The sequence below is a fragment of the Lutjanus erythropterus genome, chromosome 15 (assembly GCF_056507025.1).
Source record: "Lutjanus erythropterus isolate fLutEry1 chromosome 15, fLutEry1.hap2, whole genome shotgun sequence".
Lineage (NCBI taxonomy): Eukaryota > Metazoa > Chordata > Actinopteri > Lutjaniformes > Lutjanidae > Lutjanus > Lutjanus erythropterus.
In genome coordinates, this window is record NC_139331.1 from 34,680,477 (window position 1) to 34,696,984 (window position 16,508).

The window sequence follows — 16,508 nt, forward strand, 5'->3', positions numbered from 1 at the left end:
TTTCCTCAAATGTAGGTGGAGACCAAAAACAGAGCAAAAAGACACAAAACCACATTCTTACCAAACAAGCTTGTATAATTATACTTCCACAGTGTCCAGGATCAGCAGATGGATTTAATTCTACTTAAGCTTTTCACACAAAATCACACCAGAGTTTGATTAAAGTCTTTTAAAGCAGCCTGAACAAACACACATTCTCATTAATCTGAATGAAGTCAGCAGGTTAGAATAAAACCAGTGACCAGCTGTCTGCAACAGAGTCAGTGCTTCTGTTTCTGTGTCTTTCATGTACAGACAGTAGCTTTGAACCAGGAGGTAACACACTGTATATCTGTGGTTTGAACATTTGTTCATTTATATTCAACATCTCTACTGACACAACAACTTACATCATTAGAGTCATTTTTTAGATGCTATAATCAATCATAAGTTGAACTTCTTTATGAAAGTAGAACAGGGATGTTTTTCAATTTATGCTGAAATAATTTTTCATCAATATTTTCCTTCATCTGGATCTGATGGTGTGTTTCCACAAAACTCTGTCAGCTCAATAATGACTAAAGTTTTCTTTTGTCTTAAGCATCATGGAAAAATTTCTATGTCATCGTGGCAGGAAGAACTAATGGGGCTCATGAAACCATTGTTGAGTCTCTTCGTGCCAGTCACACTGAGGTGTTATCTCCTGAGGACAGTGACTACCTTCTGGTTTTCTGTCGTGTTGCGTCACAAGTTGGAGCAGACATCAGTGAGGCCCTGCAGGATATTCCAGGTGTGAAATGTCTTCAGTCATTGTTTGGCCAATTTGACCAATCACATGAACATGACTTATTTTGGTATGAAAAATACTTCTCATACTGTTAGTTTTTGTACAGGTTGTGACTGGACTTTTACTTTGTTTCATTTTATTCAGTTATTTTTAAGAATTGGCAGTTCTTTGAAGTTATTTTCAGTCTAAAATAGCTGTTGTTGCTGGTGTTGCTGAGCCCTAAACTAAGGAGGATAAATACTGACTCTTAGTGTTACACAGTATACTGATACTAGAAAGGTACTGCAGAACCCAGCTGATAAAAATGACACGATCCCACCTTTTATTAATTACGATACTTTATCCAGGCATTGTGGGTGTGACAAACATTTTCCTACTTTCACAGTGAGCAGAACGAACGTTAAAGATGCTAGACTCGCAGACCGTCCACAGCTTGTTGATAAATCAGACGCACAGAGCGAATTATTGCATTACTTCATTGCACAGTCGACAGGCAGGGCAACTTCACAGACACCACAAAGCTCGTCTGTAAAAGATGTTTTAAAGCCACTCAGACCAGGAGAGTCAACATGTCTGATTTGACAAAGACTCTCCCTGACAGGTTGGTTAGTGAATGTGATAGATAACATAATAACATGTCCACAAATACAAACAAGTTATTTATTTGGTGACAAGAAAATCTTCTCACCATCAGAGTTTGATGCGCAAATTAAAGGTTTGATGTATTTCTCACTCTTTTGAACCAGCCACTAGGAGGCGCAAGTGATCAACAACTGCTTCAGTTTGAAATCTTGTTTCAGCTAAAGACAACATATGTGGACGTCATGTTGATGTAAATCTCTGACAGTTGTGGTGTCATTGCAGTAGGTGCTTCACCATCTGTTGCCTGATGGGAACCTGCGCTCTACTGAGTGATCTCTTCTAGTTTATTGTCTTTATCTGTCTGGCTGTAAAACCAGTTGCACCGTGATAAATAAAGTTGAAGTTGAAATGAGAAATGTGTGGAACCACATGGAGTAAAAAACAAAAATAATCAGTTTCATCTTGTTTCTGACTCACTTGGTCGTGTTTCTCTGTTCTTACAGCTGGTAAACCAGTAATCCTGGTGGTGATGCATCACACCTTCAATCCTGATCATGTCTTAGCTGACAGCAGAAGACAGGTGGACAAAGACAACGTCCATCTCACTGTGGACTGTCTCTTCCACGAGGACAAACTTCTGACCAGTAAACGCAATGATAACGCATGGAGTAAAATTCAGAAGTTTCTTAGAGTTCCTGTTTTCTCGGTAATGACTTGATTTATTGATCTGATACAATCACAGAATAGAAGTCGAGTACTAAGAGATAAAGGGTTGCTGTGGTCCATATAAGTGTTGCAGATTCATTATAACCAACTATTGTTGATCATGTTCTTTTCTTTTTCTTGTTTTTTTTCTCTCAGGTCTCTGTCCCTCCTTCAGGAGGTAAGTGCAACTCTGATCATGAACTCAGATCAGATTATCAGTCTGTCTTTCAACTTCACTATTGAGCTGTAAATTATACCAGATGACATTGTCCCTGGAAAACAATTAAATACATATATTTTTTTGCATCAAATGCATGACAGTAATGCATTGTGGGTGATATACACCTTGTTGTTGGCTCGTTCCATCAGCCCTCTGAGGGTCGATCTCACCAAGTTCACTTCATACTTTTCGGAAAAACACTTTTGATGGTGGCGGAGATTCAGCAAAGGCGTGTTGAACGAGCAATGAAACTCATCAAGTTTTGCATCTGCGAGGCACCACAGTCAAGTTAGCATTAATAAATATGCAGAGTCCAGGTAGACTTTAAGTAGAAGTTGGTAGCATCTTTTGAAATGGACATATCTACTTTCATATGTCTGTTTTGTCTGTTTTGAATGTATGTAAGTTAGGTATGTATGTTGTTCACATAAGTTCGAATGTGAAAGCAAAACTCTGTCAGCTCAATAATGACTCAGATATTCTTTTGTCTTAAGCGTCGGGGAAAAAGTTCCATGTCATCGTGGCAGGAAGAATTAATGGGGCCCATGAAACCATTGTTCAGAGGATTGGTCGAGTTGGTCACACTCAGGTGTCTCCTACTAAGGACAGTGACTACCTTCTGGTTTTCTGTCGTGTTGCGTCACAAGTTGGAGCAGACATCACCAAGGCCCTGCAGAATATTCCAGGTGTGAAATGTCTTCAGTCATTGTTTGGCCAATTTGACCAATCACATGAACATGACTTATTTTGGTATGAAAAATACTTCTCATAAAGTTAGTTTTTGTACAGGTTATGAGTGGACTTTTATTTTATGTTTCATTTTATTCTGTTATTTTTAAGAATTGGCAGTTCTTTGAAGTTATTTTCAGTCTAAAATAGCTGTTGTTGCTGTTGTTGCTGGTGTTGCTGAGCCCTACACTAAGGAGGATAAATACTGACTCTTAGTGTTGCACAGTATACTGATACTAGAAAGGTATTGCAGTACCCTTGTGGGTGTTTTTCTACTTTCACGGTGAGCAGAACAAGAGACAATACTGCTAACGTGACAGATGCTAGACTTGCAGACCGTCGTGATAGATAACATAATTACATGCCCACAAATACAAACAAGTGATTTATTTGGTGACGAGAAAATCTTCTCACCATCAGAGTTTGATGAGCAAATTAAGGGTTTGATGTATTTCTCACTCTTTTGAACCAGCCACTAGGAGGCGCAAGTGATCAACAACTGCTTCAGTTTGAAATCTTGTTTCAACTAAAGACAACATATGTGGACGTCATGTTAATGTAAATCTCTGACAGTTGTGGTGTCATTGCAGTAGGTGCTTCACCATCTGTTGCCTGATGGGAACCTGCGCTCTACTGAGTGATCTCTTCTAGTTTATTGTCTTTATCTGTCTGGCTGTAAAACCAGTTGCACCGTGATAAATAAAGTTGAAGTTGAAATGAGAAATGTGTGGAACCACATGGAGTAAAAAACAAAAATAATCAGTTTCATCTTGTTTCTGACTCACTTGGTCGTGTTTCTCTGTTCTTACAGCTGGTAAACCTGCAGTCCTGGTGGTGATGCATCACACCTCCAATCCTCATCATGTCATAGCTAACAGCAGAAGACAGGTGGACAACCCCAACGTCTGTCTCACTGTAGACTGTCTCTTCCACGAGGACAAACTTCTGACCAGTAACCGCAATGATATCGCATGGAGTGAAATTCAGAGGGTTGTCCAACTTCCTGATTTCCCGGTAATGACTTGATTTACTGATCTGATACAATCACAGAATAGATGTGGAGTTCACTGATATTGTGATATTAAGAGATAAAGGGTTGCTGTGGTCCATGTCAGTGTTGCAGATTCATTATAAATGACTATTGTTGCTCATATTCTTTTTTTTTTCCTCTCAGGTTTCTCTCCCTGCTTTAGGAGGTAAGTGTGACTCTGGGTATGATCTTCAGACTTTAGGTCAGATTATCAGTCTATCTTTAAACTTCATTATTGATCTGAAATTGATACCAGATGACATTGTCCCTGGAAAAACAGTTAAATACATATTTTTTGCACCCAAATTGGGAGTGATATACACCTTGTTGTTGACTCGCTCCATCAGCCCTCTGAGGGTCGATCTCACCAAGTTCACTTCAGTTTTTTTTAAAAAACACTTGCACCTTCAAGGCACCACAGTCAAGTTAGCATTAATAAATATGCAAAGTCCAGGTAGACTTTAAAAAGAAGTCGGTAGAATTGTTGAAATGTACGTATCTATTTTCATATGTATGTTTTGTCTGTAAAATTTTGCAAACGTGCATGGTGTAGACTATGGCGCTGTGGCACAATTGTCTCCCATGGGTACAAGTGGCCACACTTGTACTTGAGTGGGTTTTGTATCCCTGTGGGACCCAGAAAACCCTGGTTCACATGAGCACGGGAAATGACATCAACCAGCCAATTCGATAAGCTCTGCTTAGAAAGTGGTGACCCCAGTTTTGCCTTCCCATAACAGACAAAAAGCTGAGAATGAGACCTCCGTAGGGGCTGAGTACGAGATACATAGGTATGCAATGCCCAAACAGGACACAGGGTGAGCACCTCCTCATGTTCTGCCTCAGAAGAGGAAGATGGCTGAAATTGATCCAACTCAAGTACCTGATTAATTGTCTGGGGATTAAGCACCCTTGGTAAAAATGCAGGACTAGGCCAAAGGGACACCCCTGAGCCATCTGCCCTCCACCAAAAACAGTCATCACTAACAGGGAGTGCACACAGTTCCCCAACCCATTTAGCAGAGCAGAAAACCAGAAGGAAAGTCGTTTTGTGAGTCAGAGCTTTCAAGTCTGCATCAGCAGTGGGGAGCCCTGGTGAGAGACTTAACCACAAGAGGCAAGTCCCAGCTCGGTGCCCGCAAGGTGTGGCCTGGACACTACCAACGGACTCCCTTCAGAAACCAAAACACTAAGGCATGCCAGTCCACTGGCAGGTCATCAGTTCCTCCATGGAACGCTGAAATGGCCAAGGTATAAACCCATGAACTATCTGGAGGACTAGTGGAATCAGAGCGAGAGAGGGAAAAGCATATAATAAGACTATTGGTCTTGTGACTGAGCATCTAGCCCCAGACTGCCCCCCTGACCCATAACCCGTTCCCTGGACGCAATAAGATCTACCTGGGCTACCCCATATTATGCCCAAATGTGGGCCACTTTATCTGGGTATAACCGCCACTCTCCTGGGAGAGGTCCCGATCTGGACAGAATGTCAGTCGTCGTGTTCAACACACATGAAATGTAGACTGCCACATGTGGCAGCATTAAATGAGCACAAAATCAGGCAGTCCATTTTAGGACACTCTTTCCTGAGGCAGTCAGGGTTAGCAGAAACCCAGGCCACCTCCAGTGCTGTCCATGACGCTATAGCCTGTTTCTACTGGCAGCATGTCTCCCAGTCCAATCTCTACTGAGTGGCTTCCTCCTTCTGATCAATAAACACCATCAGACAAAGCGGGAAACATAAAGATAAAGCACGTCTGCATCATCGGTGGCATCCTCTCCAGCAGAGGAGGAGCACAATCCTGCCCAGGGGGTAGCGAGGATGATGAAGAGGCCTGATGAGCCTCACACCTGTCCATCCTCTCAGACAAAGCTTGGAGAGCAGTAAGAATCTGCAGTTGTAGATCAGAGTTGCTAGCCTCCGCTGGAGTAGCAGGGGGCGGGTGCTTTTTAAGCACCTCCTCTGGCTTGATCTGTGAGGGAAATCACCACATCAGTCTTGTGAGTGTTACCAGACACAACAATGAAAGTATACTGTGTGTTCACTATGTTTCACAGTTGGAAAAACCTGAAAGACACGCGAACAGAAACAAACAAAACTCACCACAAACACTGTGGATAGCTGGTATGCCAGCATGCTAACTTTAGGCTAACAAAGGCTACAGTACACTAGTAGCACAGCTCTATCATGCAGAAACGTAATGCTATAGAGAGCAGCAAACCAATAAAACCACACAATTCACAGGAACACAAGGCAACTGCACCACCTGGGCGACGATTTGAGATATGGTTTTATAAGACTTAATCAATCTCCTACCTGTACCTGGTCTCTGGGGCAAGAAAGTTGATGGATGGATGGAAGGATGAGCTGGAGGTTGACCCTGTTTTTATAGTGCGGGAAGTTCCGCCTCCTTGGGTCATGGGCATGACTTTGTTTACATAAGGTCAGAGTGAGGTCGGCACAGATTTACACTTACTTTATAGTGCCCAGGATCAGCAGATGAATTTAGTACTACTTCAGCTTTTTATTTAATGCAAAAACCACACCAGTTTGATTAAAATCCTTTAAAGCAGCCTGAACAAACACACATTCTCATTAATCTGAATGAAGTCAGCAGGTTAGAATAAAACCAGTGACCAGCTGTCTGCAACAGAGTCAGTGCTTCTGTTTCTGTGTCTTTCATGTACAGACAGTAGCTTTGAACCAGGAGGTAACACACTGTATATCTGTGGTTTGAACATTTGTTCATTTATATTCAACATCTCTACTGACACAACAACTTACATCATTAGAGTCATTTTTTAGATGCTATAATCAATCATAAGTTGAACTTCTTTATGAAAGTAGAACAGGGATGTTTTTCAATTTATGCTGAGATCTTTTTTCATCAATATTTTCCTTCATCGGGATCTGATGGTGTGTTTCTACAAAATTCAAACATTTTTTTGTCTTTAGGACCGTGGAAAAAGTTCTATGTCATCATGGCAGGAAGAACTAATGGGGCTCATGAAACAATTGTTGAGATGATTCGTGGAATTGGTCACGCTGAGGTGTCTTCTCCTGACGACAGTGACTACCTTCTGGTTTTCTGTCCCACTGCATCACAAGTTGGAACGGCCCTGCAGAATATTCCAGGTAGGAAATGTCTTCAGTCATTGTTTGGCAAATTTGACCAATCACATGAACATGACTTATTTTGGTATGAAAAATACTTCTCATACTGTTAGTTTTTGTGCAGGTTGTGACTGCACCTTTACTTTATTTTTCATTTTATTCTGTTATTTTTAAGAATTGGCAGTTCTTTGAAGTTATTTTCAGTCTAAAATAGCTGTTGTTGCTGGTGTTGCTGAGCCCTACACTAAGGAGGATAAATACTGACTCTTAGTGTTGCACAGTATACTGATACTAGAAAGGTACTGCAGTACCCAGCTGTTAAAAATAATACAATCCCACCTTTTATTAGTTAGGATACTCAATGTCTGAAAGCGGTTTTATAACGGTCTTATTGCTCCACATGTGACAGCGCAGTCTCTGCTTTCACTTCCTCCAGACATTGTGGGCGTGCAAAACATTTTCCTACTTTTATGGTGAGCAGAAGAAGAGCTGTGGCTGCTAACAATACAGATGGTAGTTTTGCAGACTGTCCACGGTTTGTTGATAAAGCAGATACACAGAATTTAAATATGGCATTACTTCATTGCACAGTCGACAGGCAGGGCAACTTCACAGACACCACAAAGCTCGTCTGTAAAAGATGTTTTAAAGCCACTCAGACCAGGAGAGTCAACATGTCTGATTTGACAAAGACTCTCCCTGACAGGTTGGTTAGTGAATGTGATAGATAACATAATAACATGTCCACAAATACAAACAAGTGATTTATTTGGTGACAAGACAATCTTCTCACCATCAGAAAACAAAAAAAAAAAAATCAGGTTCATCCTGTTTCTGACTCACTTGGTCGTGTTTCTCTGTTCTTACAGCTGGTAAACCTGCAGTCCTGGTGGTGATGCATCACACCTTCAATCCTGATTATTTTGTAGCTGACAGCAGAAGACAGGTGGACAACCACAACGTCCGTCTCACTGTGGACTGTCTCTTCTACGAGTGCAGACTTCTGCACTCTGACCACAGTGAAATTCAGAAGTTTCTTGGAGTTCCTGCTTCCTCTGTAATGACTTGATTTTCTGATCTGATACTGTGATATTAAGAGATAAAGGGCTGCTGTGGTCCATGTCAGTGTTGCAGATTTGTTATAACTAACTATTATTGATCATATTTTTTTTTTTCGTCTTGTGTGTGACTCTGATCATGAACTTCAGACTTTAAATCAGATTATCAGTCTATCTTTAAACTTCACTGTTGAGCTGTAAATTATACCAAAAGACTCACTGCTCTGTTTTTCTTTAATTTAAAGTGTAAAAACATTGGAAGCTGATTACTGTTGGTATTGTTATACTGGTGGGACGGACAGTCATTGTTCCAATGATTACCAACACAGAGAAACAGAAAAAAGAAGATGTCTGAGGATTGTACTAACATACACTGCAAAGTCAAATGGAACATAATGGCAGTCTGCACTGTCATCACAATTGATAGTTACGTCTTGATGGGACAAAACTGTGGTAAATGAAGGATTAATATTGTAACTACTGGTGGTACACAAACGCCATCTAGTGGTATGCAGAGGAATGTCAGGAATATTAAAAAAAAATAATAGTAATAATTAATTTAAAAACATACAATACAATCAAAATCTACAAAAATTGAAATAAATTACATAAAATATGAGATCACTGAAATGTAATTTAAAATAAATTTATTCTTTATTTATAATAGTTTTGTTTCAATATCAGTCTGTTGTGTCATCACCTGACCTGAATGGAACGGAGCCTTGATTCCATTCATTCTTGTTAGAGTTTGTGACGAGAGCAATGAGTTAAATCTTTTAGCACTTTTTGTCCTAATAAATAAACTAAATAAACCAACAAAATGTCAAGAAATTAAATATTGTCATACATATTTTCCGTGCTAAACAGCCATGAACCTAAGCTCTGTGTAGAGTCAGAATATTTTCACATCTGGCTCGATGATTTAAAGGTTTATTTCAGCCAAACCAAAGCTGGTGATTGTTGGAGTCGTGGAAAGACGAACCAAGATGGTTTGGGTGAGTTAACAAGTCAGTTAAGCTAGTCTTGGTGCAATACAAGAGAGAAACACTTGAAGTCAGAAGGTCTATTTTTCTAACTAGCTAACGGTAGTTAGAGTCTAGTGAGCAGCTGCTGTCATATCCATCTATCTACATGTTGCTCGTTTAAAGGGATAAGTTCATCTCTTTTTTTTCAAGTCTGTCTTAAAACAATGAAGACATAATTTTTTTTGTTTGTCCCAAACAAATCTCTTCCTAAAAAGATTTTAATGCAAGCGATTGGGGACAAATGAATTTAATGAGATTAGTAAGGTGCAGTAACAACCCCACTATTTGTGCTTTTGAGATGTAATTTTTGTGGCATGTGCATGTTTAAATGTGTGTGTTGTAAACATGAATGTTAACAAAGTTTAAATGAAGATCATACACCTTTGTAAAAAGCTGATATTTGCTGTTTTATGCTCATTAACGTCTTATGTGTTTTCTTCATGAATAATAAACAAAAAATTGCAGTTATTTTATCATATTTGTGTATTGTTTTTGTAAATTATAAATTCTGGCCTGAGTCTGACCTTTAAACAACTTCAGTCTTATCCTTTGATCGTTTAAAAAATATGAAAGAAAATATATAAATGTGATTGTGAATTAGCTTATTTATTATCTCTCTTGTTAAGCACAGTAACTCTTATTTTAAAAAGATTTAACTCAGGCTGTTGTCAGGATTTTAAGAGTGAAAGTAAATGAAAAAGATATTAAATACAAATTTGTGTTTTTTGGCAACAAACAAACAAACCTACGTTTAATGAAGGATTACAATGGTGTAACTCAAGTCACAATCACCTAATCAATAAATTCTGGAAAGAGTTCATTTTATTTTAACTGCCATGTCCTCATCACTCTATATCATCCTGACACTTTATTGAAAACATATGCACACTTAAGAAATAAGAAATAAATTCATTTAGACTGAGTTAACAGGTCATTTCACTGTTTTTATTTACTCTTATCAGGAAAACAACACGGGACATTTTAGCCTAAATGAGACAAAATAAGTGGATTTAGACAAAACTAACAGGCTCTTGTTTTTTCCTCTCATCACTTTAACAATAAACACATTTCAAATGTTTTATAAAAGGTGTACAGCAGATATGAATCTTAAATTTGCAGACTTTCTTCCAAAGACTTTTTTCTATTTGAGAACTGAAATAAACCGTCCTGTGACCCACCTGTGGGTTCAGACCCAGTCTTCAGGAATGACTCTGCTTTCACTTCCTCCAGACATTGTGGACATTTTGCCGCGGTCTTCACTACATAGATTATGAGTCTGGACAGACATGGATGTAAACTGTAACCTGACTGGTTGGTGGAGACAAACAACTGTGAGACAGTAATTCTATTTTTTGACTGTTTTATACGTCCACAGACAGCTGACTTCTCACTCTTCTTAACCAGCCACTAGGGGGCGCAAGTGATCAACAACTGCTTCAGTTTGTTTGTTCAGTCAGTTTGTTTCAACTAAAGACAATGTATGTGGAGGTCATGTTAATTAGCCTACTAATAAAACAATGATCTTCTAATAAACACCCATGAACTTAGACTGTTAGCAGGTTATTTGAATAAAATCACAGTTATATTTTCTTTAATATTTATAAATGATCAAAGGACCAGATTGAGTTTGTTAAAAGGCCAGATTCAGTCCACGGGCCACGAAGTGAGTAGGCCTGGCCTAATGCTTCAATACTTTATTCTTTAAGAATTTATAATTTACAAAGACAATACACAAATATGATGAAGTAGCTTCAATTTTTATTTATTCTTCATGAAGGAAAAACAAAATACTCATACTTTAATGAGCACAAAGCAGGAACAATCATCATTTTACAGATGTTTCGTCTTCATTTAAAACTTGCTAATACTCTTGTCTACAACACAAACATTTAAACATGAACATGCCACAAAAATTACATGTCAAAAGCATAAACACTGGGGTCTTTACCACACCTTTATATTCTCATTTAATGAATTTGTCCCCAATCACTTTGCATTCTCTAAAGTAAGAGATTTGTTTTGTACAGACCACAGAAACAGTTACAGAAACCAAAAACTCATGTTTTGTATTATTTTAATATAGACTTGTCAAAAAATATCAACCTATCCCTTTAAAGGAGCAGAGTGTAAGATATGGCAACCTGTCGAGGGTCACTCCAAACCACCAGCGTCACCGCTAACTGATGCTCACTAGACTCTTTGCTGTAGCTGCCATTAGCTAGTTAGCCAATTAGCAATGAACCTAAGCATTGTGTTGAGTCAGAATATTTTCGCATCTAACTCTGTGAATTAAAGGTTAATTTCAGCCAAACCAGAGTCTGTGATTGTTGGAGACATGGAAAGATGAAGTGAGATGGTTTGGGTGAGTTTTATTTTGTTTCTCTTGAGTTTGAATTAGTTTTACAATGAGTCTTAGTGCAATAAAATAAACTAAATATGGTAATATTTTTCTGTTTAAGGAAAATGTGTGAGAATATTTCATTTCTTGACATTTTGTGAGTTTATTTAGTGTCTTTATTAGAATAAAAAAGCTAAAAGAGCTAACTCCCTGCTCGCACATGTCCCTCTGGTCTCCCTATCCGTCTGTTCACATTCTTATTCCATTAATTCTTGGTGCCATTTGTATGATTTGATCAAATTCATGATCAAAAAGCTCAGCTGTCACAACTTAACTACAATAGTAACAATATTAATCCTTCAGTTACTACACTGCTGCAGATGAGGACACACATGCATCACAGTACAAAGCATATTTGTCCCTTTAAGACATAATTATTAATTGTGATGATATTGCCAACTGTTATTATGTTCCTTTGGACTTAGTTTTATTTCTCCTAATCTCTTTTTTTTCTGTTTATCCACAGTGACCAAACTGCCAACACCACCATTATAACAATACAAAGAATCACCATCCGATGGTTAGTCAACCCTGAAATAAAAAAAAAACAGAGCAATAATAATCTGATCTTAAGTCTGAAGTTCATGATCAGAGTCACACTTACACATGATGATGTTCTGCCAGATGGGGGAGAAGCTGGCGGATGACGGGGAAGCGGTTGTAGATCACTGAGAAGCACTTAGAGATTAAAAAACTCCCACAGTTGAAGACGAGCCACCACAAGATGGAGATGAACCACCAACAGATGGACACGAACGACAGACAGATGGAGGCGAAGCTCTGCCCGGTGGAGTCCTGAGAGAACAAAAGACAAAAAAAGAAAAGAACATGAGCAACAATAGTCATTTATAATGAATCTGCAACACTGACATGGACCACAGCAACCCTTTATCTCTTAATATCACAATATCAGTGAACTCCACATCTATTCTGTGATTGTATCAGATCAATAAATCAAGTCATTACCGGGAAAACAGGAACTCTAAGAAACTTCTGAATTTTACTCCATGCGATATCATTGCGTTTACTGGTCAGAAGTTTGTCCTCATAGAAGAGACAGTCCACAGTGAGATGGACGGTGTCTTTGTCCACCTGTCTTCTGCTGTCAGCTACGATATGATCAGGATTGAAGGTGTGATGCATCACCACCAGGATTACTGGTTTACCAGCTGTAAGAACAGAGAAACACGACCAAGTGAGTCAGAAACAAGATGAAACATTATTTTTGTTTTTTACTCCATGTGGTTCCACACATTTCTCATTTCAACTTCAACTTTATTTATCACGGTGCAACTGGTTTTACAGCCAGACAGATAAAGACAATAAACTAGAAGAGATCACTCAGTAGAGTGCAGGTCCCCGTCAGGCAACAGATGGTGAAGCACCTACTGCAATGACACCACAACTGTCAGAGATTTACATTAACATGACGTCCACATATGTTGTCTTTAGTTGAAACAAGATTTCAAACTGAAGCAGTTGTTGATCACTTGCGCCTCCTAGTGGCCGGTCAAGACAAGTGAGAAGTCAGTTGTTAATGTGATCAAAAGTAAAATTACTGTCAAGTCAAATTACAGTTTACATCCATGTCTGTTTGGACGAGTGATGAACTGTGAGCTGGGACTTCAGTTTGGCTGAACCTCAGCCAAACAAACTAAAAATGCTGCAAAATGGGAAAAAACATTGCTGGAATAAGCTACAGACAGCAGGTGGCCTGTGACATGTGTTTGTAGTGTGTAGATGCCACATACAAAAAAAAATAACAACCAATAATAAGTATTGTTTATCTAGAGTTTCCTGTACTTCAACTTGTATTAAACAGTAAATAATTATTATTTACATTGTTAATATTGTTTGAATAAGTTATAATTCAGCAGATCCTCCATGACGCTGCGAAAGTCCGCCTCAGAAACAGCCACCTAGCAATAGTGTCGGTCTCGACTACTTTGTCTTGAGCAAGATATCTCTGGCCTTCAGAAAGGCTTAAAGGTGCCTGACGCTCGTGTTTTTAAGTCCACACATTGTTCTTACAGGACAGAAGACACACTGAAAGCATCTTGTAGCTGCAGTTTGTGTTTTGGGTTAAACTGAATAAAAAGGCATGGAAGTGAGGAGCGACTGCTGATGGAGCTGCAGCTCCACCTGAAACCAGGTAAAAGAAAAAAAAAGATGACCTGCAGCAGAGAGCGAGGGAGAGAGCGTGTGAATATGGACAGATGTGCTCATTTAACATAAAAACTTTTTAGCATCATGAATTATAATAATACTGCACACTTCTATGGTTTGAGATTTTACTCCAAGTCCGATTGGCGTACCTTTAAATACTTAATTACTTCATGCCAATTAATCATAACTATGAAGGAGGAGAGAGAGTCAGCAGAGAGGAGGGAGGGCCAACTAATATAAAAAAAAACTTGTGATGAAAAATCTTGATGTTATTTTACAGTTCTGTGACTAAAATATCTGTCTCACCTGTCACTTTCTAAACAAACACACAGGCTGTGGCCTTCTGTCCCAGCGATGAAGCCCTAACCAATGAGTGAGCCAGCTTTTCTCTGCCTAGAGACAACAACAAAAAAATCTGATTGGATAACTCTATTTTGTTGTTTTTGGGACGGTAACCCTTTTATTTCTGAAGCAAAGATGATAGAAGATGAGGTTTAAATTAAAATGAGAAAAGAACAACCTTATAATTGAATGAAATAAATCAAATATAATATATTAACATATAACATTTGAAAAACTGGTTCAGACTCATGTATTGTTTGGAGTGAAGAGTTTAATAAAACGTAACATGAATAATTTCCAGAGATAAACATGCTGTCTTCACTTAGAGACTATTTTTTACAGAGAACTGATAGAGAGCTGACCAAACAATGTGACAGTGAAGGTGACCTTTGACCTTTTGGATAGAAAATATCATATTATACCACTAAGAGGCAGTGTCAGTGTGGAGCCTTGACGGAAATCCCTAAAAGTAACAGAAAAAATAAAAATAAAATAAAGTCCAATCACAACCTGCACAAAAACTAACAGTATGAGAAGTATTTTTCACCCCAAAATAAGTAGTATGGTCAATGACTGAAGACATTTCCTACCTGGAATATCCTGCAGGGCCTCGCTGATGTCTGTTCCAACTCGTGATGCAACAGGACAGAAAACCAGAAGGTAGTCACTGTCCTGAGGAGAAAACACCTGAGTGTGACCAACTCCACGAAGCCACTCAACAATGGTTTCATGAGCCCCATTAGTTCTTCCTGCCACGATGACATAGAAGTTTTTCCATGATGCTAAAGACAAAAGAAAATTTGAGTCATTATTGAGCTGACAGAGTTTTGTGGAAACACACCATCAGATCCAGATGAAGGAAAATATTGACGAAAAATTATTTCAGCATAAATTGAAAAACATCCCCGTTCTACTTTCATAAAGAAGTTCAACTTATGAGTGATTATAACATCTAAAAAATGACTCTAATGATGTAAGTTGTTGTGTCAGTAGAGATGTTGAATATAAATGAACAAATGTTCAAACCACAGATATACAGTGTGTTACCTCCTGGTTCAAAGCTACTGTCTGTACATGAAAGACACAGAAACAGAAGCACTGACTCTGTTGCAGACAGCTGGTCACTGGTTTTATTCTAACCTGCTGACTTCATTCAGATTAATGAGAATGTGTGTTTGTTCAGGCTGCTTTAAAAGACTTTAATCAAAGTCTTTAAAGTTTACCTGGATGTTGCATATTTATTAATGCTAACTTGACTGTGGTGCCTCGCAGATGCAAAACTTGATGAGTTTCATTGGTCGTTCAACACGCCTTTGCTGAATCTCCACCACCATCAAAAGTGTTTTTCCAAAAAAATAAAGTGAATTTGGTGAGATCGACCCTCGGAGGGCTGACAGAGCAAGTCAACAACAAGGTGTATATCACCCACAATGCATTGCTGTCATGGATTTGGTGGAAAAAATATATGTATTTATTCATTTACCGGGGGCAATGTATGTTAATCAAAAAAAATCTTGTTTTACAAGATCAATAAACAGCAACAATAATAGTTTCGTCAGCTGATCTGATTATAATATAAAAATATTAGTAGAAGCAGCTTTAAATGTTATCTAATCATTAAATGTAGTTTACTCTCTTTAATGCTGAAGTACTGCAGTGTTTACAGAGAAACATGTTGTCAGTTTATGAAAGAAGTAAACATGTTTTCTCACCTGGTGCCACTTCCTGGTCCATGTCTCTGTGGAGGAGATAAAGAAACTTTAGTCAACATCATTTAAAAAATAAACACCTTAACACCTTAGAGGTCTATAACTAATATTAATCTGATGCATGGTTGAGAGTCAGCAGTTCACAGCCTCGCAGGTATTATTCACAACATGCAAACTTACGAAATCGATTGTTTGTCCGTCTGAAGTATCTCTGCTGTTTCTTGCAAACACTCGAACGTCTCCTCCCTGTGAGTCTTAATACTTTCACTTTTGTTTTGACAGGATTCGTGTTCTCAAGTTGACCACTAGAGGAAGTGAAGGGAGGCAACAGTAAAGTGTGTCAGAGTTCAGACAGAGAAAAAATGCCTCGAGGCATTTTAGTAATCAAATTACTCAAGATTACTTTGTTTAAATCTGAACAGCTGTACAGCACACTGTGTTTTACATGTAAGGATGGGTACTAAACACCCATGAATTTAGAGTGTTAGCATTTTTGAATAAAATCACAGTTATATTTTCTTTAATATTTATAAATGATCGAAGGTCCAGACTGAGTTTGTTAAAAGGCCAGATTCAGTCCACGGGCCACGAAGTGAGTAGGCCTGGCCTAATGCTTCAATACTTTATTCTTTAAGAATTTATAATTTACAAAGACAATAC

General features: G+C 38.5%; 1 protein-coding gene and 1 long non-coding RNA gene across 2 annotated transcripts in view; both read left to right on the forward strand.

The window, feature by feature from the left end:
• The window catches only part of LOC146314810 (uncharacterized), a 29,566-nt gene extending 16,766 nt beyond the window's left edge, over positions 1-12,800 (forward strand). Inside the window, exons 5-7 of the mRNA XM_084737108.1 lie at positions 3,814-4,016; positions 4,177-4,198; positions 12,098-12,800. Coding sequence (XP_084593234.1) covers positions 3,814-4,016; positions 4,177-4,198; positions 12,098-12,126 — 254 coding nt within the window. The 3' untranslated portion in view covers positions 12,127-12,800. The remainder of the gene's footprint in view (positions 1-3,813; positions 4,017-4,176; positions 4,199-12,097) is intronic.
• Positions 652-2,233, forward strand: LOC146314811 (uncharacterized). Its single transcript, XR_014771935.1, has 3 exons — positions 652-769; positions 1,852-2,054; positions 2,210-2,233. It is a non-coding gene; the product is annotated as an uncharacterized LOC146314811 (long non-coding RNA).
• Positions 12,801-16,508: the final 3,708 nt, after the last annotated feature.